This window comes from Neovison vison, chromosome 13, assembly GCF_020171115.1.
Source record: "Neovison vison isolate M4711 chromosome 13, ASM_NN_V1, whole genome shotgun sequence".
Lineage (NCBI taxonomy): Eukaryota > Metazoa > Chordata > Mammalia > Carnivora > Mustelidae > Neogale > Neogale vison.
Window position 1 is genome coordinate 152,040,323 of NC_058103.1, and position 23,472 is coordinate 152,063,794.

Sequence of the window (23,472 nt, forward strand, 5' to 3'; positions counted from 1 at the left end):
GTTTCCTCTGTCACGTGGGGATGAGCTCCACGCCGCTCTCTGAAGGTAACATGCGGGACGGCGAACCCCTCGGCACAAAGCTGAGCACGCACCCCGTGTTCTCTGGGGCAGGCGGGTGGAGGAGGACTGAACCCACCCCCCCGGCCCCTCCCCACGACCGTTGCCCAGTCCTATGGAGAGCGCTTTTGGACAGGCAGCTGCAAGGCTACTTCCCCCCTCCTTCCCCGGGTTTGAACACGTGCCCCTCCGTCGTGGTGGGGTGGGGGTGGCGTGACAGGCAGGGGCAGCTCTGTCTGGGCCACGGGCACAAACGGACCATCAGCCTCTCAGCCCTGGGGCAGTGCTTTCTGCCCACGGGGCCTGTCGCCGAGCTTTAATAAGACCACATTTTGCACCGAAGAAATTTCAAGGGTTCTTTCTTGACCCCATCAACCTCCCCTATACTCCGAAACATCAGACACGACAGCTCTGGGCCCAGACAAAACGTCTACTACACGCTCCACAGAGCTGGGACTCGCTGGGCAGTCCCGAGAGCAAGAGGGCCCAGCCCCGGCACCAGGCGGGCGCGTGGTGGGCACTCGGTCCCTGCGGGACTCGGATCCCACTGGGGCCACACACCAGAGGCCCTGGGGCTGCACAGGACAGGCTGGCAGAGCACGACCCACGTGCCGGGCCTGTGGGGCTCCCGACGGGCCGGACAGCACCCCTGGCCCTGCCAACATCCCCGGGAGCAGCTCTGCCCCAAGGCGTATGCCCTCCTTACGCCTCTTGGCATCTCTTCTAGCACACATGGTGACCTTTGCCTTGACACTCCTCAGTCCTCCGACCCGGAAAGCCCGGCCGGAAGAAATCTGGGGGAGGAGGCCCGGGCTTCCCCTCCACCTGTTGCTGGCTCTGCCCTCCCCTCGGTCCTGTGCGGAGACCAGAAGAAATGGCCTCCCAGGGGCGCCTGGGTGGCTCAGTGGGTTAAAGCCTCTGCCTTCGGCTCAGGTCATGATCTCAGGGTCCTGGGATCGAGCCCCGCATCAGGCTCTCTGTTCAGCAGGAGGCCTGCTCCCACCCCCATCCCCCGCCTGCCGCTCTGCCTACTTGTGATCTCTTTCCAACTCTCTAATAAATAAATAAAATCTTAAAAAAAAAAAAAAGAAAGAAATGGCCTCCCCAGCTAGTTCCACTTGCTCCCCAAATCCCAGACCTAGTCTGAGCACGAGGAAGACACCAGGCAGACCCAAATTTAAGAACATTCTGCAAAAGATGCCCCGAGTTCCAAAGCCTGCACCCCAACACCCACGCGAGGGGGCAGCCTCGGGGTCATGCCTGGCTGCTCCCAGGAGCTCAGGGGCAGGTGACACAGGACGGCAAGGCCCCAGGGACCGCGCAGGACCTAGAGACGGCCATCTGTGCCCCAGGAGCTTCCTGTTTCTGTTTACCTCTGACCTGCGCTTCTGCTACAATGTTGTCACACAGCCAATAAAAATGAGCGAAGCGACGTGGCTACTGTCATTGTGATGACTCTTCGGGGTAAATGACGGTTCTGTGCCCTCCTTGGGCAGCCGTGGGAGAAGGTCTTTGCGAGCCTCCCACAGACTCGGCCTCCTTCCCGGCCCCGGCGGCCCCACGCCCCAGGCAACCAAGCTGCTCCCCGGCACCTCGAACCGTCCAGAGTCCCCAGCCGCCCCCTGTCTCTGTCCTCCCCACCAGTCACTGCCTTCTTTCATGCTGGGCCCTGACGTGGCCATAAGGAAAGGGGTGTGATGGGGCTCCTGGGAACGTGGAGACCAGCAGGATTTCCACCAGCTCCGGCCCCCAAAGTCTCGTCCTGTGGCTCCCTGAGCTCGCCTCTGCCCGGGCTCTGCCGCAGCCCCCCAGCACCCGGCACAGCCCGCAGTCCCCCCCCCGCCCCGGCTCACCTGAGCCATCCAGCTGGGCGTCCTTCTCCTCCCGGGATGAGAGTGTGAGAGCACGGCTTAGGGCCTCCTTGGAGAGCTTCCGCCCATCAGTCAGGGAGCTGGCGGGGAGGGGAGAAACAACGTGAGACCCTCGGGCCCGGCCTGACTTCCTGGTGCTCGCCCAGCACACATCTGGGCACCGGGAGTGACATGGGCATCCCTGCCTCCCGGTGGGGGTCGGGGACAAGAGCGCAGCCGCTGCAGGGCTGACCCAGCAGCCCCCCAGCCCCCCACCGTGGTTTCTCAGCGCTCAGCCCTGCTCTGCTCTGGATTGTGTGACTCTGGGCAAGGGCACAGCTCTGTCTGGACTCAGTGTCCCCAACTGGGCAAGGAAAGGCTGGGTGGGGGTCCAGCACTGGCCGATTCTGGACACGACTTCATGAGAGCCCCTTCTGCTCACCCAGACCCCTGGGCCTCAGGCGTCGGACACACTCATGCTTACAAGCTCAGACTGGAGCTGAGGACATTCCTAGGGCTTCCACGCGTCCTGTGCGGGCCCCAGCAAGGACCTCCCCGCCCCCGGGGCACCTGTGGGGAGGCCCTAGCCTACTCCTCCAGGGAGAGGACAGGTGTGGGGCCAAAGAGATCTGGGGCTCAGGCCATTTGCCTTCACCCCTGGCCCAGATCCTCCTCGCTTCCCAGGCATGGTGGCTGTGGACAATGGATCTCCATTTCCAGCTGGATGGCCTAAGGGGTTATGGGGCCTCTGTTGTCAGCACCATTCCTCCTCAGGGTTCAACTGGCCAGAACTCAGTGTCCTGGGTGAGGAGTGGATGGAGTTCAGAACACGCACCAGGGTCAAGCAGGGCTATAACCTCACTCAACTCCAGGGGCATATTTCACACGCATCAATATGTAAACAGAGCCTACTGGAGTTGTGCAGTGTGCAACCTGCACACTCAGTAGCTGGTCATGGCAGCCCTGAGGGCAGGACCCTGGCTCCAGGGAGTCTTGTCTGTCTGTCAGGGTGGGGCTGGTCCCATCCTTGCCCATTTCCCAGGCTGTTGCGCCAGTTACCTGCTTGTCACATTCGGCCTTACTCCTTGCTGGTTCTGCAGGTTCAAACTAAGTTTCTGAACGCACCCAGGCCCACCTGGCAGCAGTCTGCTTAAGAACCTGGGATAGGTTTTAAAGCGAAAGACATCAGGAGGTTATGAAGGGAGGGGCCTGGGGAGGGGGGCTGGGTGGGAGCCAAGGCGGTTTCCTTCCTGGGAACTTTGTGAGCAAGTCCTCGCTGTATGGGGCCAGGGGCCCCTGTGCTAGGTGGAGGGTCTGAGCACGTGGGACTTGTCCTGCTGACTTTGGGTCATTGGCCACCACCATTACCCTCTCGGGTCACAGACTGGATGCTGCCTCTGCTTTGGGACAGAGACAGTCATGCTGGTACCAAACGGCCCCCGAGCTCTGGGCACAGACACCGCAAATAGTGGGTGGATGCAGGACACGCACAGGCACGGGCCGAGGGTGCCCTGTTGGGAGCTCCTGAGCAGGCACGGCAAACTTGGTGCGGGGCCCACACTCTCCTGGCCGTGTCCTCAAAGGACGGGTGAGGCCACCCCAGGGGCAAACCCGGGGCCTACAGCAACGGGCCTCTGGACTCCCCACGGCCAGATTCACGGAGGCTGCCCACCACCAGCACAGTCTGCTTTAAATGCCCACCACTGGGGTGCCTGGGGGGCTCACTGGGTTAAGCCTCTGCCTTCCGCTCAGGTTGTGATCCCAGGGTCCTGGGATCGAGCCCCGTATCGGGCTCTCTGCTCAGCAGGGAGCCTGCTTCCCTTCCTCTCTCGGCCTGCCTGTGATCTCTGTCAAATAAATAAATAAAATCTTAAAAAAAAAAAAAAAAAAACGCCCACCACCGAGAGTACAGACAGCCTGTCCTGCACCTGATAGAGCTTCCGGTTTCTGCTTCTGTGTGGGGCCCTTTCCCGAGCGTCTGGCAGCCCCACGCACAGGCCGGGCTCTGGTGGCTCAGACGCGCTGCCGTCCACCCCCGTCCTGGGGGACTGTGACGGGGACACCTTGCTCCCCCTGCGCATGGCCCGGAGCCTGCCGAATGCTGGATGTCTTATTGGGAGAGAGCAGCGTTCCGTCTCCTGGTCGAGGAAGGTGTGGCTTTGCCTTTGCCGGAGCGTGGCCCCCGGAAGGGGTTGGCACCCTCACCCACCATCGGAAACAGATTTTGCAGGACCTCCCTGACGTCCTGGCCCCGCTCGAAGCACGGAAGGGAAGGGAGCCATGCTGTGTGATACAGGGGCGAAGCCCTCCCTGTGTGGCCACTGCCCCGTGTCCGGGCGGGGGTGCTGCAGTGGACGCTCCAGTGGTCCTCCTCGCCCCTGCTTTTGCCACTCCCGGGACGGGCTCCAGCCCCGCCCTGCCCCCATTTTGCTGGCCTGTCTGCAGCCGTCCTGGGGGCCAGGAGAGCCGAGCGCACCGGGCCAGCCTCTTCTGCCTGGGGAGTGAGCCCGCGGACCCAGCGTCCACAGCGTCCTCTGAGGGCAGCCACCGGGACGGCTCTGACCCTCCCACGCACGGGGGGCCCTTGGACTCCGTGCTCTGGGCAGCCCTGGGGTCCGGCGAGGGACCAGCAGGCAAGGTGGGTCCACCGTGATCATGACCAGAGCCCGTCCAAGGGGACGGATGAGCACAGTATTCCTGTCCCTCTGGCAAGCTAGACCCCCTCCTGCACGCACGCACCCCATCGGCACCTGGCCTCACGCCGCTGGCACAGAAACCAAATGTCCTTAGCAGCGGCCCAGTCGCCCTGGGGCGAGGAAGCTCTTGAAGGGCTTATGTGCGGTAATATACTGCAGGTGTATTCGAGGTTCATGGGCCAGGCGGAGGGGACTGTGAGAGCTCGCACTTCCTCTCTCGACCGTCTCTGGTCAACTCTCCTCTGTCCTCCTGTCCTGCCCCAGAAGCTGAAGCGAACCCTATGAAGACAGAGCTTACTGGGCCTCATTCAGCTCCTCCTTCAGGAAGCCCTCAGGGATTGTCCCCAACACCTTCTCACTCTCACGCCCTTTGGACACTCCGGTTTGGGCCTTGAAGGCCACTCACAACTTGGTAAGCTCCATGAGTCTCTCTGTCCTCCGGCCTTGAGAGGCCCTGAGGTACACAGCTGGAGCTCGGTAAGCATCTCGAGTTGTCACCATGTGTGTGACCCACAAGCCAAGAGGAACCCTCGTTTTCCATGGGAGCCCCTCCTGGATGGGGGTCCACCTCCTCGTTACTCGTTCTTTCTTCCCTTTCCACTTTCAACAGCCAAGCCACTGTGCCATATGCAACCTGTGTTCAAGAAATGCTTTCTAAGGTTCATCAGAACGGCCTGTCTGGGCTCAGCTCCGCTGGCTGTGTGACCCTGGGCAAGTCACCGTCCCTCTCTGAGCCTCGGGGCCCTGGGCCAGCCCTGCATCTGTGGTGAGGCTATGGGACCCTGCAAAGTGCCTCCTGTGCTCAGTGGTTCTCCCGTATTGCTGGGGGGCTGCCAGGGGTCTTCCCGGGGGAAAGGAGGAGAAAGTTCTTTGATGGGGGAGAGTGACTCAGCGGAAAGAACGGCACCAAGCCCAGGCCTGGGGTCCAGGCGCGGTGCCGTGCGGGGACTGTCTCTGGGAGGAGGGTGGGGTCCTGGTTCCTTACACGGTCCTCAGGACGGAGCTGGCAGACCTGAGCAGGAGCATCTCCGGCGTGGTCCCCGTGGGGCGGCTGTGCCCCTCGAGCTCCCCCAGGAGAGAGTGGGGACCGCAGGGGACGCATCAGCCCCAGAGAGGCCGCGCTCCACCAAACCGCCCTGCAACAGAGACACAGCGTGCGTCACGGCCCGCGGCCGGGCTGGGTGAGGACGCGGGTGCCCTCCCTGCTAGGCAGGACTCACCGGCTCCTGGGGCCGGGCACCTGACTGTAGTCTGCCGCCTGCTGAGCCCACACACCTGATTGTATCGAGAACAGCAGATTCGCCTTCGGGCTCCAGTTTCTCTTCCCAGGGCCAGGCGGCGCTGACCAGGATGAGCAAACCCACCGGGTCCCCGGGACTCCTGCACCTGCCCCCAACCCGCCCTGGCTGCCTTCCCTAGTCCTCTTCCCGTTCCCACCTCTCTCCGCCCGGAGTGCAAAGGGGACACCTTATCTCCGGAAACTCAGCAGAGGATTTCCAGTTCAGGGCCTTGCCCAGACATTCCCCGAATCCTAAAAGGCCCGGGCTGGGAGAGGAGCAGCTCCTCCTCCAGAACCCACTGTCCCCGCCGCAGCGACGGAAGTCAGGCTCGCCAGCAGCCCGGCAGAGAGCGGCTTCCTCGGGGCCTCTCCGATCCCCCCACACGGTGGTCCATGCCCCTGCTTCTCCTTAGTCCATATGGCCTGTCTCACCTCGAAGGTCGGTTGGACCCCCGCAGCTCTCTCAGGATCCCGGGTTCCGGGCCAAAAACCCCGTGGAGGCAGCCCCAGGTCCGGCCCCACGGGGGGCTCACCTGCAGGGACAGGGCTCGGCGTTCCCTGTGCGCCGCCGGCTAAGGCTCCCAGTGTGGGAGCTGGAGCTGCCTGAGTTCCCGGTGATGAGGCAGGGGGGCCGGGCATGCGTGGGGACCCGCCCCGGCCTGCCCCGGGGCTGTGGGTGAGGTGTGTCCCCAGACACCTCTGACCCACCTGGCACGGGCCCAGCTGCCCACCTGCGAGCCTTACACAAGAGGACGGGGAACAGGCGAGGAAGAGGCCCCGCCGGTGTGGGTGGGGGAGCCAGTCTGCGGGTACCGCCCTCGGCTGGGCACTGCTCCTGAAGCCGGCCCGGGCCCCAGCGGCAGGGTACAGGCTTGACTTTTGGTTTGGTTTTGACTTTTTAACTTTTCTGTACTAAATGCCCGCCCGGAGTCCAGCAGCCCAGGTGTGCCTTCCCCTTGCGGTCTCCCAGCCCTGCAGCGGAGGCTTCGTGGAGAGCTCCGAGCTCTGGGCGAGGGCTCGACGTTGTGTGCCCAGCCAGAGGCAGAACTGGGATGGGCTCCCGGGTCTCCGTGAACCTGGACACAATGGGTGCTACAGTTACCCATCCTCTGCGCCATGAAACAGTGCCCTGCTCCCTCACCTGTGCCTCGGGAGGGTCCCTGCCCCGCGGCAGCCAGCGTCCTGCCCTGTGCCCTTGTGCCCCCTCCGCTCCCCGCCCCGGGACTTGGCAGGATTGTCACATCGAGCCTAAACCTTCGAACACCAGGACCCCTGCTCCTTGGAAGCCTCCTCCCAGCTGCCCTTCCAGCCCGGGAGGTCCCCACCTTTACTCATCACTGGCAAGCTACGGCTTCAGGATCTGGACTGCCTCTGGGGGAGGTGAAGACACGCAGAGCCCCGCTGGGTGTTGAGGGCATTGTAAGTCCCTTCGGAGGGTGCAGGGGCAGGACACCGGTTGTTCCTGGTCCTGAACCCAGTCAGACGGCAGATACCCCCCAGACGGCCCCAGGAAGCTGGTATGCCAATGCCAGTGGACCAACTTCAAGAAAATTCTGCCTTTCACCAAATTCCAGTTCCTTCAAGTTCCCTTTTCCTGGCCATGCACGCCCACAGCGGCCTCAGGACACCCTGACAGTTTGGGTCTGGGGCACTAGCCCTGAGCCTCCCATGGGTTATGTGCTCCTTTGAGAACCTGCCAGAAGCCCCCTCCTCACCCTCCATCCGTGCTTTGAAAGGGTTCCCAGCCCCCACGAACCCCAGGAAGGAATGCAGGCCTCCTCTGTCCCCCCGGATGATGCCCGCTGAGGGCCAAGGGCTCCGCGCTGGTGGTGTTAATGATTAGAGTTGGCGTTGGGCATGGCTGTGGGTGGGGTGGGGGATGGCATCAGAAATGGCCTCCGTTCAAGGGCTGGCAGCTACCCCATGCCCAGGCCTCGGCACCCCCCGGACAGCTGGATCTACAGCAGTTCCTAAACAGACGAGGAGGCTGAGAGGCTCCTTCTGGGATCAGGGTGGCTTGGGAAATATATCGTCTTCACTTTCCATCCCCTTGCAAAATCCACAAGCTGGCCTGCCTCCTGTTCTCCAGACCCCTCCTCCTCCAGGAAGCCCTCTGGGAGGGACCCTCTGGAGCCGCTCTAGCTAACCCCCTCCCAGAGCACGCAGTCTAGAGGCTGGGTGTTTTTTTGTTAAGCATAACCGTCTACCATGAAGTAAAAATTCTAATGAAGCCCATATTCCCTGGAAATGATCTGACCCTTCTCCAGGACTGACAGCACCATGAGGATTCCCCCTTCTACCACGGGGAGTGGTTCAATACCTCCCCTGTGCGGGGGGGTCTGGGGGCCGAGGGAGCCAGCCAGCCTGGCTCGTGCCTCGAAGGCTGAGAGGTGACGGCAGTCCGGGGACCGTCTGTGAATGGAGGAGCATTCAGGGTCACTGGGACACCAAACCCAGGCTGGGGGTGGGCGGCGCAGCGAAATTAAAGGAGACAGTTGGCAAGGAGAGAGGATGCGTCTATTTGGCCAGAGATGAAGGATGTGTTCCGAGGGGAGGCCGCTGAGGCCCCGTGACAGACCAGCTCCTGGGGGACCCAGGGCACCAGTGGTCTAAGCCAAGTTTGCCACACCCACTAGAAGGAACATATTTGTGGCAGGCACCTGGGGACTGAGTCCCCAGGGCAAGGCCCCCACAGAGGTGTGTTTGGGGAGTGGCGTGCTTGGCTTCTGCCATGTTGGGTGAGGCCGGCCAGCTCGGTTCTAACCGAGCTCCTGCCACACCCAGAGTCTCCAGCCCTGTCGGGACAAAGCTCACAGGCCTGCATGGGGATGAACTCGTCCATCGTCAGGCTCTCTTGCAAAACCCAGACTGAGCCGGGAGGCAGTCCCGTCCTGCCCAAGACAAAGTGTTCTGGACACTGAGCCCTGTGGCTTCTAGCTTGGGGCCTGCCCCGGATGGGTGATCGTGGGTGAGTCCTTGGTCCTCTCTGGGCCCGCCTTGCACCGGTGAAGGGTGATTTGGCATCTGGGCCGGAATTCAGCTGCCTCGGGCAGGGACAAGGCTGCCAGATGGGGTGTTACCAGGCCCCCAGCCCAGAGGGGGCAGAGGGAAAGCCGGCAGAAATAATAATTTTATGTAAACAGCCGGTAGCTAGCATTTATGTGGCTCCACGTGTCAGGCCGTTGTCTCTACACCTTGTACAGACGTGAGCAGAGGCAGCCCTCTGACGGCAGACGAGGGCACTTCCTGTCCCTGTCCCTAGTGTCCACTGCTGCTCTTCTTCTTCTTCTTTTTTTTTTTTAAAGATTTATTTATTTGACAAAGAGCGAGGGAGGGAACACAAGCAGGAGGAGTGGGAGAGGAGCAGAGAGCCTGATACATGACTCGATCCCAGGACCCTGAGATCATGACCTGAGCCGAAGGCAGAGGCTTAACCCACTGAGCCACCCAGGTGCCCCTCATTTCACTTTTTTAAAAGTTCAAACTAACATGTCCTGAGCCCTTAGCATTCGGCAGGTGCCGCTCCAGTCGTTTTACATGTGAAAAGTCACTCAATTATACCCACAGTCCTGTGAAGTGGGTACCGAATTCTAATCCGCATCATACAGGCTTTGGAAGCACAGAGAGCTGAAGTGCTGAAGCTGATGCAGCTGGTGATCAGAATATTTGGGATTCAAAGCCAGGTAGTCTGACTCCAGACTTCAAACTCTCAAGCACCGTACACACTGCCCTAATGTGGCTGGGCGTCTGCCAGGCTCCGGGGCCACTGCACACAGCCAGCAACATGGGAACTCTTAGGAGTGACTGACTCAGAAAGGCAGAGCCCTGTGGCTGAGACACCAGCTGACGCTCGTGCAGATCTAAACCCTTTGAATCAACGTACTCCCAACCTATCATAACAATATCTAGCATATAACAAAAAATGACCAGACATCCGAAAAAGCAAGAAATTGGAGCCAAAATTGAGGGAAAAAGGCAGTCAACAGAAACAAACCTGGATCGGATGCAGGTGTGGAGATGAGCGTGCCAGGACTTTAACGCGGTTCCTAACACATGTTTGATGATTGAAAGAAAAAATAGCGACATGATTGATGAATAACGGAGGGTTGCCCATGAAAATGGAAAGTATAAGGGAAGTACAATCTCTGAATGAAAAGCCCAGCAGATGGGATTTAACAGCAGATTTGAGACCATCAGAAAAACTTTGTGAACTTGAAGACAGAAGAGTAGAAATTACTCAATCAAAAGAATAGGGAGAAAAAAAGGTTTTTAAAAATTAAACATAACAAAACATTGTTAAAAGAAATTAAGATCTAAACAAATGGAAAGTCATCTTAAGATCAAGAGATTTACTATTAAGAAGACAATTACACCCTCCCCCCACCAAACTGATCTACAGGTCAACATAATCCCTATCAAAATCCCAGCTGACTTAGTTTTCAGAAATTAACAAGCTGGTCTAAAGTTTATATGAAAATTCAAAAGCCCCAGAATAGTCAAAACAATATTGAGAAAGAGCAAAGCTGAAGGATTCACACCTCTTGATTTCAAACCACACCACACATCTATAGTCATTTAGACAACGCAGTGCAGTGCAAGGACACGTGTGTGGATAAAGGGAGAAGAACATGGAGTCCAGAACTCAAGTTTGCATATGCTGTCTACTGGTTTCCAACGAGGTCACCAAGACCATTCAGTAGGGGAAAAATAGTCTTTTCAACAAATAGCTCTGGGACAGCTGGATATCCACATGCCGAAGAATGAAGTTGGACCCCACAATACTCACAAAAAATTAAAGTCAAAGTCTTAACAGTAAGAGCCAAAACTTTAACCATTAGAAGAAAATCGAAGTCTGTGAGGCCTGGGGTTAGGCAGAGCCTTCTGAGACACGATGTCAAGAGCAGAAGCAGCAAGAGAAAAACACATAAATTGGACTACATCAAAATTAAGCCTTCTTGTGCTTCAAGGACAGCATCAATAAAGCAAAGAGATAACCTACAAAATGGGAGAAAACATTTGCAAATTATATTTCTGCTAAGAGAATTACATGCAGAATATACAAAGAACCCTTACAACTCAACAAGATGACAAGAAACCTGATTAAAACCAGGCAAAGTGTTTCAGTGGACATTTCTGCAAGATGCACGGGTGGACAACAGCTACACGCAGGGGCGCTCAGCACAGCCAGCCGTCAGGAAATCAAGACCAGGAGACACTCCACCCCGCTCCTGGATGGCTGTAGTCGGAGAGATGAGGAGGGGTGCTGGGTGGGTGGGAGGCATCAGAGCCCCTGCACACGGCTGCTGGGGACTCGGGGGGGCGTAGCCACCACAGGGAACAGTCTGGCAGGTCCTCAGAGTCATCCTATGACCCAGCGGCTCTACCCCCACATAGACACCCGAGGGAAATACAAACATGTCCAGATAAACCTCTGAGCATGTGTTCCTGGCAGCGTCAGGAACTGCAGCCATTGAGTGAAAACAACCCAAATGTCCCCCAGCTGGTGAGAGGGCGAGCAGAATGGGGCGCTTCCCTGCACTGGAATGTGAGCTGGCCGTCCGCAGAACGAACACGGCCACACAGCGCGACGCAGCCGAGTCACGAAAGCAGGACTAGTGAACGAAGCCGGTCACGGCAGGTGATACACAAGTTCACTGACATAAAATGTCCAGAAGAAGCAACCATTTGAACTGTAAAATTCAATAATTTTTAGTATTTCCACAGCTGTGCCGTCATCATCATGGTCACTTTGAGAACAATTTTGTCATCTCCAGAAGAAACCCTGAACCTCTTAGCAGTTACCTTCCATTTCGGCTCAAGCCCCCCAACCCTAGGCAACTGTTAACCTACTCTTACTCTATAGATTTTCTTCTTCTGGGCGTTATCTCTCAAGAAGCTGACAGAGAGGTCCACTGGCATAATTAAAGTCTTTGGTCAACAACCAATGTGGTAAATTAAAAACTGTCCCCCCAAAATATCCATCTCTTAGTCTCTGGAACCTGTGACTATTACCTTATATGACAGAAGGGAATTTTGCAGACGTGATTAAATTAAGGATCTTAAGACAGGGAGATTGATCTGGACCCTCCAGGTGGGCCCTAACCGCAGTCCCCTGTATGCTTACAAGAGCCAGGCAGAGGGAGACACACATAGGAGACAGTCCGTGTGACCGCAGAGGCAGAGATTGGAGTGGTGAAGCCCCAGGTCAAGGACGAATGCTGGACAATGGATAGCTGAGGGACAGAATCTCTCTGAGAGCCTCTGGAGGGGGTCACAGCCCTGCGGACACCTTGACTTGAGCCCCATGAAAGTGTGACTTCCAGAACTTCAGAATAAATGTCTGCTGTCTGAAGCCACCAGGTTTGTGGTGACCTGTCACAGTGTCCACAGGAAACAAATACAGTTTTCAGCAGGTCCTCCAAGTCCAGATGTCTGGCACCTGGCTGACCGATGCCTTGACTATGACCTCCAGAGACCCTGAGTCAGAGCCCCTCTGCTAAGCTGCTTGTGACCCATGGAAACCATGAAAAATAACAAATAATCGTTATTGGTTTGAGGCTGACGGGTATTGCACCAGAAGGACCATAAATCTCCAGAAAGGAATGAAAGTCACTGGAAATGCCAATGATGTCAGGAACAGGGAAGGATGTCCCCTCTACATAAGTTCCATTGGAGGTTCTAGCCAGTGCGATAAGATAAGAAAACTTAAAGACATAATGACTGGAAAGGAAGAAGTACAGCATACAGCTATCTTTATTAACAGATAAAAAACTTTGCAAATAAAAAATCCTAGGGAGGGCCTCCCCAAAAAGTTACCAGAACTAATAAAAGAATTTGTAAGATCACAAAGGTCAATAATTTAAAAAGTCAATTGTTTTACTATCTACCAACAATAAATGTTGGACAATTAAGTGTGAAATACATTTACATAGCATCAAAAGCCATACAATTCTTAGGAACAAATGGAAGAAAAGTGTGCAAGAAATCTACACTGAAAATTACAAATCACAGATAAGAGGAATCAGAGACCTAAATAAATGAAAATACAGACTATGTTCATGGATCAGAAGAGTCTCCCTCATTCCCTATCAAAGTTCCAACGGCCTTTTTTTGCAGAGACTGACAAGATGATTCTAAATTTTGTGTGGGGACACAAAAGAGTGAGTGTGTTAGTCATTTATCGTTACATAACAAGCATCCTAAAATGCAGTCACTTAAGCACTGATAACTTCAGAGCTACCATGGGTCAGGGTCTGGTGTGGCTTTGCAGGTGCCTCTGGCTCGAAGCTTCCCACAGGCCACAGTCAAACTGTCCTCCAGGCTGCGTCTCATCTGGAAGTTCGACTGGGGGAGGACCGGCTTCCAAGCTTACTCCTGTCTTTGCTCGTGTTTGGTCCCTGGCAGATCATTGGGCCGAGGGCCTCAGCTCTCTCGTTCTTGGCCAGAGGTCTCCCTCGGCCCTTGCCACAGGGACGAGCAAGAAAATGAAGGTGAAAGCATGAGCCTTTTCTGACCCAACTTCTGAAGCAAAATCCCACGGCTTCTGCGATTCTCCACTTGTTAGAGATGAGTCACTAGCTCAGTACACACCCAGAGGTGGCCCTTGCACAGAATCCGGAGGCAAGAGTCCTAGAACAACTTAGAGGCCGCCAACGGCACTGGCCGTTGCCCAAGCAGGAGGAAAGAACCACATGGGGGACCAAGACTGCCTGGTTTCAAGACTTACAATGCAGCCAGGACAAAGGAGACAGTACGGCAGGAACATCAGCAGGGAAGACTGGCTCTGGGAAGAACGTCCAGAAAAAGGCCCACATGCACACGGTCAAATGATATTTTTCTTTTTCTTTTTTTTTTTTTTTACAAAGGAGACTTGGCAGCTTAATAGTGAAAAAAAAATTATTTTCGACAAATGGCACTTGAATCAATGTGTGGAAAAATATTAATTTGACACAGATCATGTACATCAATGTAAAAGCTAAAATTATCAGTGCCTCCAACCATAAAAGAAAAAAGGAGATTGGATTTTTTAAAAAAGATATTATTTATTTATTTGACAGAGAGAGAGATCACAGTCAGGCAGAGAGGCAGGCGGAGAGAGAGGGGAAAGCAGGCTCCCCGCTGAGCAGAGAGCCCGATGCGGGGCTCGATCCCAGGACCCTGGGATCGTGACCTGAGCCGAAGGCAGAGGCTTAACCAAGGAGCCACCCAGGCGCCCCAAGGAGACTATTTTATCAAATAGAAGACGTTTTTTCATCCAGACAGCATTGCAAAGGGAAAACAAGCCGTCAGGTGGGAGGAAATACCGGCCCGTATCTAATGAGGGGCTGAAGTCCAGAACGTAGGGAGAATCTCGACAAGAGCAAACGGGCTGCGTGCAGTTGCGAAATGGGCGGGAGGCTTGAACAGACCTCACGGCAGAATGTGGAGAAACGGCCCGTCGGCGCTTGGAAGCAGGCTCCACACCATCAGCGGGGCATCGAGCACCGAACCCACAGGGAGATTCCACCCCTCGCCCCGCAGAGTGGCTCGCAAAGAGCAGTGCTCCCAGCGCCGGCAGAGATGCCGGACGGCGGAGAACGCCAGCGCGGCCGGCGCCGACGGCACGACCCGACTCGGTGGAGACGAGTCTGGTGGCTTCTTCGAACATCCCCCCCGCCCCCACCCGCGCCGGAGCCGGCAGTAGGATCCCAGGGGTTGAGCCAAGGAAACAAATACGCCCGTCACAAAACACGCTCGGCAAGAATGCTCCTTACAGCTCTGTTCATAAAATCCTCAATCTGGAAACAGCCCAAATGTCCGGAAGACAGGATCATCCAAGTGTGGAAGAGCGCGGAGCAGAGCTCACCCCGCAGCGCAGAAGGGTGAGCGGCAGAAACACTTAGCCACAGGGTGAGTCTCGCAGGGAGGCGGGAACAGGCACCTGCTGTGTGACCCATTGACAGGGCGTCCAGAAATTGCCAGAGCAGGGTCTGTTCCCACGGGCTGCTGACGTAAGAGGGGGCGAGGGCGGGCTGTCGGGGAGTACGAGAACGTTCCGGGATGATGAAACCTTCGGTGTTTCTAGCATGTCCCCGAGCCCACTGATCACGTCCTACTCACCTTCGTGCGTCGCACGCTGTAAACAACTTCCTTCCATTAATACAGGACGCAACCTATTAGGTTCTGCATATGTAAAGTCTAGTTTACAGCTGCTTGGGGCTAGAGTCTGAGCTCGGTCCCGTACGTCCCTCCCGTGGCCATGACCTTCACAGTTTTCAAAGCACCATCCCAGCCCTGACCTCAAGTGTCCCTCACCCGCTCCCTTGCAAGGGGCCAGGACTGCCTGGGTGGAGAGAGTGATGTAGGATTTCTCTAAATGAAACCACATCTTTTGCAGGGACAAAGAAGTAGTGAGTTCCCTATCACTGGAGCTTTCAAGTCAGGGTAGGTTGATAATTTATGAACATTGTGAGGGAGCAGGTTAGACTCAGTGACCTAAAAAAAACCCCCAGTGACCTGAGGGTCTACCATTCGAGGGCTTGCGTGGGGACAGATTAAGTCAGCTTTGGGCCCAGTGTCCTGACTCTAGGCCAGCTTAGGTTCTGGTGTCCTCAGCCAACAGCTTGGCATCCCTTGCAAGGTCCCAAGGCTGGCCTGGGCTGACCTGCTTCCCAAAGGCATCCGGATCTGTATTCAGGTGTCCGGGACCGGGGACTCTGACTCTACTGATGTGCCCTTTGCCCAGGGACTGTTGGCATCTGCACCAGCCTTCCTGGGGCATGTAGACTCCAGCTCTCTGCCTGTGCCCACTGGCCTTGCACAGTCTCTAACACTCCGAGCTCCTTCCCATTTCAGGGCCTTTGCATGTGCTGTGACTTTTTCCTAGAAAGCTCCCCTAATCACCCCTTCCTCGACACCTAAGATCTCAGCTTAGGTGTTGCTTCTCCTAAGGGGTTGTCACGCCTAGGCTGGACATCTGTTATGTGCTGTCCATAATTTCCTTAAAAATATTACCAACAATTTAAAGACAATTTTTATTGCGATAAAACATATGTAACACAAATGTGCCAGTTTAGCCATTTTCGAGTAGTGTTTGGTGTCATTGCTCACATCCCTTCCCCCCTTTCCTGAGTCCCTCCGTGGCACGTTCGCAATGACAAGTCCATAGGTCATTGCACAATTACAGTGTGACGTGGGTCTTCGTGGCACGGATGTAAACTCACTCCTCAGGTCAAGAGCCTGCCTGGTTTTCCGTGATGACTCTGCCGGACTCAGCACAGGGCCTGACGTCGTCAGTGATGAATGATTTTGCATAAGTGAACGTGTGTTTGTGAAAGCAGAGAAAAACAATAAGATGCCGCAACAACAAACCAAACGCCCCGCCCTAGCCGTGTTTCGTACACAGGGGAGCAGGGAGGAGGCCGGGGAGAACCTGGAGGTACTGGGTAGCCCCCCTGGTTTCGAAGGCCTGTATCCTTCCCCTAGTATTTGCATTTGAACTGTTCCTCCTAGGCTTACCCAGGGCAGAGATGGGGAGCTCACCCCTTGTCCTCCTTGGGAAGCTCCGTCAGGGAGAACAGCCTCCTTCCCCAGGCTTGCTGGGGCCGGGCCTGCCTCACGTCCCTGGCTCCCGCGGGCCACCTCTCTGCACCCAGTCTTTGGGTGGGCCCTGCCGGGAGGGGCAGCTGGGAGCCCAGGGCAAGTGTGGTCTGTCCTTGCCTGGACCAGACTCGGCCCTGCAGGCTCCCGTCTCTGGCCTCCAGCCTCCAGCCCACCCCGCCAGCTTCCTCCCCCCGTACTGGGCTCTCCTCTGCTTCTGTGCTCTCGGGGCTCCTCAGGGCCAGCTGTTCCGGCCGCAGCCACCCCTCATCTGGCCACACCAGCCCGTCCAGACCTAGAAGTTAGCCCGTTCTGACCGGTCTAACGAGGCCCTTGACTTCCCCTCACCCACACCTTCAGTCCTGGCGGTGCCCTTGCCTGCCCCCTGGGCGTCCACGACCGCCCAGCCCCAGAATGGCTGCTCCCCCCGGTTCCTTTGAAGGCCTTCCTCCAAGCTGGGCTGCTTCAGCCTCGGACAGCTGCTCTCTGTACCAGACAGAGACTCGAACAGGGGCTCTGCACACACCCAGTGGTGCTCCCGACGTCCGGCATGGCTCCCACCTCGGTCTCAAGGGGACCCTGCTCCGGCCCCACGGCTTCTAGCTCTGCCGGCCTGGGTCTGGCTCCTTCCCCTCAACCCTGCCCAAAAGGCCCAGCGCCAGGCCTGCCATCAGCTCGGCACAGAAGGGAATTCTCGTGGGTCTGGCTGGTGCGCCCTCCCTCCTCCGGCTCTCAGTTCCTCTCCCCTCCGACCTCCAGTTGTCCCCTCTGCAGTCCTGGGAGCAGGGTGGGCAGCTAAGGCCCCTCTCGGGCTACCGGAGGAGAGCTGGCCCACGGTCTCGCGGTATCACAGTCCCTGGACGGACGGCGGAACGGAGGCTCTGCCAGCCAGACTGCCCAGGGTCAGAGTAGGTCCGGAGCAGAGCGTGCTGGGAACCCAAGATCCCCTGCCACCAGCATCCCCCCGTACCACTAAGAGAGTTCCCCGTGTTGCCAGGATGTCCCCTGTGCCTGGGAGATGGCCTTCTGCTTCCGGAACCAGGCCATCCTCTCCAGCCTACGGGATCTGCCCGACTTCTCTGCAAGGCCAGCGGGGGTCAGGGTCCGTCTTCGTGGGCACGAAGGGTGGGATTGAGGCTCAGAGAGGCCAGACGACTTACCCAGAGCCTCGAAGCAAGAAGGCAGAGGGGCAGGTCCTGTAACTGCTCTTTTAGCCCTCTTTCCCCAACGGGGGCTCTGTCCCTGTCTGACGGCCTCCCTTTCCCGGTGTCTACAAACCAGGCTCAGCCTCTGCGGACCCTGCTCCCCAGCCGCTCTGAAGGACGTGCACAGGACCCTTGGCCACCCCTGTCCCCATGGACCTTCTCGGCGAACCTCAGAAAACCCTGGGCTCCTGACACCCCCCGCCCCAACTGCTTGTCCGCGGGCATGGGGAACCCAGAGAACCAGCAGAGCCTGGTGCTTCCTGTCAAAGGGTGAGCTTTTGAGGCCCGCCTGTGAGCGCATCGCTCCCAGGATGGAGGCGGATGCCGGGACGACCCGTGTGCAGCGCTGTCCAGAAGCTACCCCTGGGTGAGGCTGATCCACCAGCCACCTCAAGGGGCCTGCTGACCCTCGGGATACGGCCTATGTCCAGGGAGGGAGGCTGGACCTCCTGCACTCGTGGCCTTGCGGGCAAGGACCCCCCACTTCTGGAGGGTTCCCTGGAGACGCAGGGCCCAGCCCTTGTAGGGGCCTCTGTCTCTGAGGCTCGTTAACATTCGTCCTGTTCTCCTACGCTCTCTCGGTAGAATAGGGGCCGGGCACGCTGCCGCTCAGACCTGGCAGCTCCCCTTCGTTCCCCTCGGACCCTACACAGCGGGCGCCCCGACTTCTCCCATCCCTGAAGTCCCCGACTTTCTGCGTGTCTTTTCACCGGCCGGCGCCCCCAGTTAGAAGTCTCTCCCTCCCCAGCGGCCGGCGCCCCTTCTGGGCACCGAGCACAATGTCTGGAGATGTCTGCCCTCTCCTGCCTCCTGGCTGAGCGCTCTGTGGCCGGGACTGGGTCCCTTCTTCTCAGGAGCCCCCGCTCCTTGGGCGGACAGGGCCTGGGTCTGCGTGGGTGCCAGCAAATGTCTGATTCCTCTGAATCGCGGGTTGTTAGGATACACAGCGCCAGGGCTTCGGGGAGGCCGCAGCCCAGAGAGGGGCAGGGACGTGCCAAGGTCACACAGCCAGCCCGAGCTCTCCCCGTCCTCGCCTCTTATCGACTCCATGAGCCAAGGGCCCTTGGGGAGATAGGGAAGGTTCTGAAGGACTGAGGGGTCCTTCCCGCATTCCACTGCAGCCCCTGGCTCACAGCCCGGGGGGCCCAAGGAACAGCTCAAAGGACTCCCGTCCCAGCCAGCGCTCATTCCACGGACCATCCGGACCCTTCCTTCCATTTCCCAGATGGGGAGGCCGAGGCTCAGAGAGCAGAGCTGCCCCAGGACCCCGGGCAGAGCCCCCAGCCCAGAGCTCGGACACGGGACTGACGGCTCACCTGGCGGCTGAGCTTTCCCGGGCGGGCCCGCTGGCCTGCGGGGCCCCCGCACTGTCCGGCATGCTGGGCTCCTCCGGGGTGGCCGCGTCCAGCTCCAGAGCTGCGTGGCCTCTGCGGCGGGTGTCCCACGGGGCGGGAGGCTGCCCTTGAGTGGGCAGTGGGGGCGGGCCCCAGGCTGGGAGGCGGCGACCGGAGCGGCCCCAAGAGGCCCATTTCCTCTCTATTTTCAGAAGCTCAGACCGCGCCTGCTCCTGGTGGTGAAGTTGCTCAGGACGGAAAACTTCACTTTTCTTCGCAGTTTTGTTTCGCTGGAGGCTAGGAGAATTTCAATGGAGCGGCGTTCTTTATGATGCAAATCTACCGGAAGCCTGGCCCATGGGCTCCGGCTACTGCCCCCCCAACTGTCCTCGCTGGCCTTGCAGGCAGCGCTGGAGCAGAAGGGGATCCCAGCCCCCCAGTGCGCCAGACCCTGCCACGGCTGCTGCCCCCAGGGCCCACAGCCTGCAGCCTTGCGGAGCTCGGAGCTCGCCGTCTGCCCCACCAGCCCCGGCTGGCAGTCTCCCCCCCCCCCCACAGACCTCCCTGCCCAGGCCCTGCCCAGACAAGGGCCAGCTGAGGGGGTCCCTGACTCCTGTCCTCCAGAAGCCCAGTCTCGGGGCAGGAGAGACATTCCCGCCCTGAGGACTGTCCTGTCGTTGTCACAGGCAACTGGCCCAAAGCAGAGGGACCAAGGACGGAGAGCATCCAGGGCACCGAAATACAAGCACGGATCTCCCCTTCTGCGGAAGGCACACAGGGCTCCGATGGGCTTGCGGCCGCGGAGGACGGCTGGACGCGGGGCAGGGAGGACAGGGGGCTTCCTCTGGACCCCAGAAAGCCCCCCTCCCACTGTGTAGAGGTCCCTGAAGGAGGCTGGAGCAAAGCACCACAGAATGGGGGGCATGAAACGCACAAGGTCATCGTCTCCCATTCCGGAGCTCGGCCGGCCGCGCCCCCTCCGGGACTCCAGCAGAGCCTTTCCCTGGCCTCTCCCCGCTCTGCTGGCGCCCTGGGCAGCCCAGGCTTGGAGGTGCCACACCCCAGTCTGTGCCTACGTCCCTCACCCTGTCCTTGCCACGAGGTTGGCCACCCGGGGACTGGGGCCCGCCTGACCCCATTCCACGTCGTCCTCATGGGCCCGTCCGCAAAGGCCGTCCTTCCAAGTGAGGACGCACTCTGGGGCTCTGAGTGGGCGTGAGTTCTGGGGACACGAGTGGGAATCCCATGCAGGAGCTGTTGGCGGCGACCCCTGTGTGGCGACCCCAGAAGAGGCGGTGGGTCCGCCGGGTCGCTGGGATGCAGGTGGCGGCAGGGGGACGAGGAGGAGCTGGGCAGTGTGCGGGGAAACTCGGACATCGGCCTCCGGCCTCGGGGTGCTGCCTGCCGGCGCTGTTCGCCGTGCTCAGGACGGGGCCCCAGGGCCTGGCTTTGAGGCCGGAACCCTCACTCCTGCCCCCTGCCCTGGGACCTTGCGTGGGTCCCCGTCCCTCCCTGGGCCTCCGCTGGACTGACTGAATCATGTGGGTAAAGGTCTGAAACTGGCCACCGGGACAGGGACGGTGACCGGTGGGGGGGCCTGTGTCTGAGCTCGGGCGTGCCAGGGGACCGCACCTGCCGTGGTGGTCGGGGAGCCCGCAGCCGCGCGGCAGCAGAGTCGGAGAACGATGTCCAGTTCTTGGCTAAGATGAGGGCCTGGAAGGGTTTGGAAGGAGGTGTGCACGGGCCGAGCCAGGACACCCTGCCCCTCCCCTCCTCCTCCAGATTTTCAGGGGTCCTAGGAAGGGAGCTGCCCTGGGGAGGAGTGCGGGGAGGGGCTTCCTTGGGCCATTTCTGAGGTAGAGATGACAAGGCCCCTGAGGGCCACCGAGGAGATGGTGCCGGGCCCCAGAGATGGGAGGGTCTGGGCGGCCCCCTCCTCAGAGCCGCGGCCCCCCTGGGGAGATGGCAGAGCTGGCGGCTGGCGCGAAAGGCTGCTGGCCCCCCCGTGCTGGGCCCCGGACCAAGGGCACAGGCTGTGCAGAGAGGGTCGGTGCTGGGCTCAGGGCTGAAGGGAAGGACGGGGAGCGGCCAAGCCTGGTTGAGCTGAGCTGTGCGGATGTCCGCGGGATTGAGCTAGGCCCACGCAGGGGGACACGGGGTGAGGGAGAGGCTGGGGGCTGCGTCCTCTACCCACCGGCGGCCGGCGTGGTCTGCAGCAGCGTCCGCGCTCCTGTACGCGGCCCTGCGTGGCCCCGGGGAGGGCCGCCCCTCCGGGCTCCTCGGCCACCAGAGGTCTGGCTCTCCCGCCCCCTGTCCTGGGAGCACCATCGAGGTTGTTTGCTGCAGCGAGTGGCGGTGCCTGGACCGTCAGCCCTTCCCCCCAGGACAAGCCCCCACAGTGGTGCTGCTGCGGTGGGACTCAGCTTAAAGTTAGAAATGACAGTGTTGGGGACAAGGACAGACGGAACGTTCTGCCATTAGGAGGAAGAGGGGAGATGGTTACAATTCTTTTCACAGGCTTACAGAGGAAGAACGCCGCAGTTCGCCCCTGAGTGTGTGGGCTGGGAGTTCCCTCCTCCTGCTGCAGCAGCTGGAGGGCCCCCTCTGCTCGGTACTCGGTACTCGGGGCGCAGGGTGGGGTGGGGAGGGCTTGCTGAGGGGCATTAGGGTGTCTCCAGGATGCTCCAGGCCCAGAGGTTAGAGGGGGTTGTGGTGGTACAGGTGTGTTCCTAGCTGGGGGTGTGGGAAGTTCCTGGAATCACAGGCTCTGTGTGTCCCCACTTGTCCCCGTCTTTCTAGGGACAGGGTTCTAGCCCTTAGCAGACCCCGAGGTGATCGGACAGTGAGCAAGCACAGCAGGAGGAAAGCCCTGAGCTTTGGGGTTAACAGACCACGGTTCAGCTTCCCGTTCTTGTGCTCTGGGGCTGAGCGACCTTGGGGAAGGGACCCTAGCCCCGGGAGCCTGCGCGTGGCCGCAGAGGGGTGGGTTTGGAGGGGCGACTTGGGAGAGTCGTGGGGGAGGAGTGAATCACAAGGTGGGGAGGTGCCCGGCACGGAAAGGCAGCCAATGGGGCTTCCTCGTGGCACCACTGCATTTGCGGGAATAGCCTGGTCTCTGCCCCCTTCCCTGCACTGGGGCCTGGGGAACAAGGGTCCCCCCACCGGTCCTGCCCAACTGACCTGGAACGAGACCGTGGGAATGTGCGCACAGAAGGCATTTCCCTCTCTGGGAGATTAGATCGGGCGGGTTTGGGAAAGAAGAGGGAAAGGGCAATGAGGGGGCGGGCGCTGGACTGAGGGAATGAGGGGGTGGGGCTGCGGGAGCGGTGCGGGAAGGAGGAGTCCTGGAAGGGATCCGGGGGACCGGGTGTGCCGGCTGCGGGTGGAGCCCCTGCCCCCACCGGCTGTGGACGACTGGCCTTCCCAGGCCTGGACCTGAGGGAGCAGAGGGGAGTCTTGGAGCCGCGCGCAGGGGTGTGGCCACTCAGGTTAGGTTAGAGCTGAGAGGCATTGCTCTTGTGCCAGACCCTTCCGAAAGCTTCCCTTGTCAGAATTAAAGCCACAGTCCCAGCACCTCCTACAAGCGCTGGGCCCCCAGCCACACCAGCCTCTTTGCCGTTCCCACTGCCTCAGGGCCTTTGCACGGTGTTCCCTCGTGTGGAACACACTGTCCACAAATACTGGCTGTCTCTCCTTCACATCCCTCAGCCCTGCCCAGATGTCGCCTTCTCAGGACGCCTTCTCCAGGCACCGGGCTGGAACCTAGCTCCCCCCAGCACGCCCGCCCCTTCCTGTTTATTTTCTGTGTGCGCCTTACCACCACCAAATTCTGGGATGCTCTGGTTTTTATCATCTACCCATGCGCCAGAATGCGCGCTCCTGGAAGGCGGAGTTTCTGTGTGACCCCGGCTGCTGGGTAGCTCCTTTAGGATCTTTCCTAAACGTCTCCCTGCACAAGGGGCCGTCCCTGGGACAGGCCTGCTCCTGACTCAGTGGCCGCACCCACAGAGCTGCCGTCTGGTCAGGGCGGACACAGAGCAGCAGGACAGGCGGTTTGGAGTGCCAAGAAAACAACCTGCAAAGACAAATCCTGGCACAAAGGTGAGTGTGGCAACGTTGTGAACAGCTGGGGAAAAACCAAGTGTGCATGTCCCTACGGATCCCCTGCCTGGAGGACCGAGGCCAACTTTGTTTCGTTCCAGACCATCGCAGTCTTCCAGGTCTGCACACCTCTGGCCTCCTGCACCCTTAAATAGTCCTCTTGACTTTGACCCACTTTTAAAATCTAGAGCCTGATGCTGGTTCCATCCTAAGCCTTTCTGTCAGTGACGTCACCAACAGCAGGACTGGTTCCACACACGTGTTTCCCAAGGCACGCTGAAATTCCCAGGAAATTTCCAAAAAATGTCCATTCCACATATTCCGTTGGGTCAGGGGACACTTTGGAATCTGCTATAGAAAAAGCCAGGGAAA

The 23,472-nt window shown here is 58.9% G+C and overlaps 1 protein-coding gene across 5 annotated transcripts in view; it reads right to left on the reverse strand.

Annotated features, from left to right (window-relative positions):
* The window catches only part of ACSBG1 (acyl-CoA synthetase bubblegum family member 1), a 41,040-nt gene extending 21,980 nt beyond the window's left edge, over positions 1-19,060 (reverse strand). For 2 of the 5 annotated variants that reach the window (XM_044230827.1, XM_044230823.1), the window contains exons 1-3: positions 18,982-19,043; positions 2,967-3,065; positions 1,911-2,008 (exon numbers count right to left, since the gene is read on the reverse strand). In XM_044230827.1, coding sequence (XP_044086762.1) covers positions 1,911-2,008; positions 2,967-3,065; positions 18,982-19,043 — 259 coding nt within the window. Of the gene's footprint in view, positions 1-1,910; positions 2,009-2,966; positions 3,066-5,588; positions 5,740-6,314; positions 6,461-18,981 lie in introns of those variants that run through there. The other 3 variants (XM_044230826.1, XM_044230824.1, XM_044230828.1) reach the window with 3 other exon arrangements.
* Between the last annotated feature and the right edge of the window lie 4,412 nt (positions 19,061-23,472).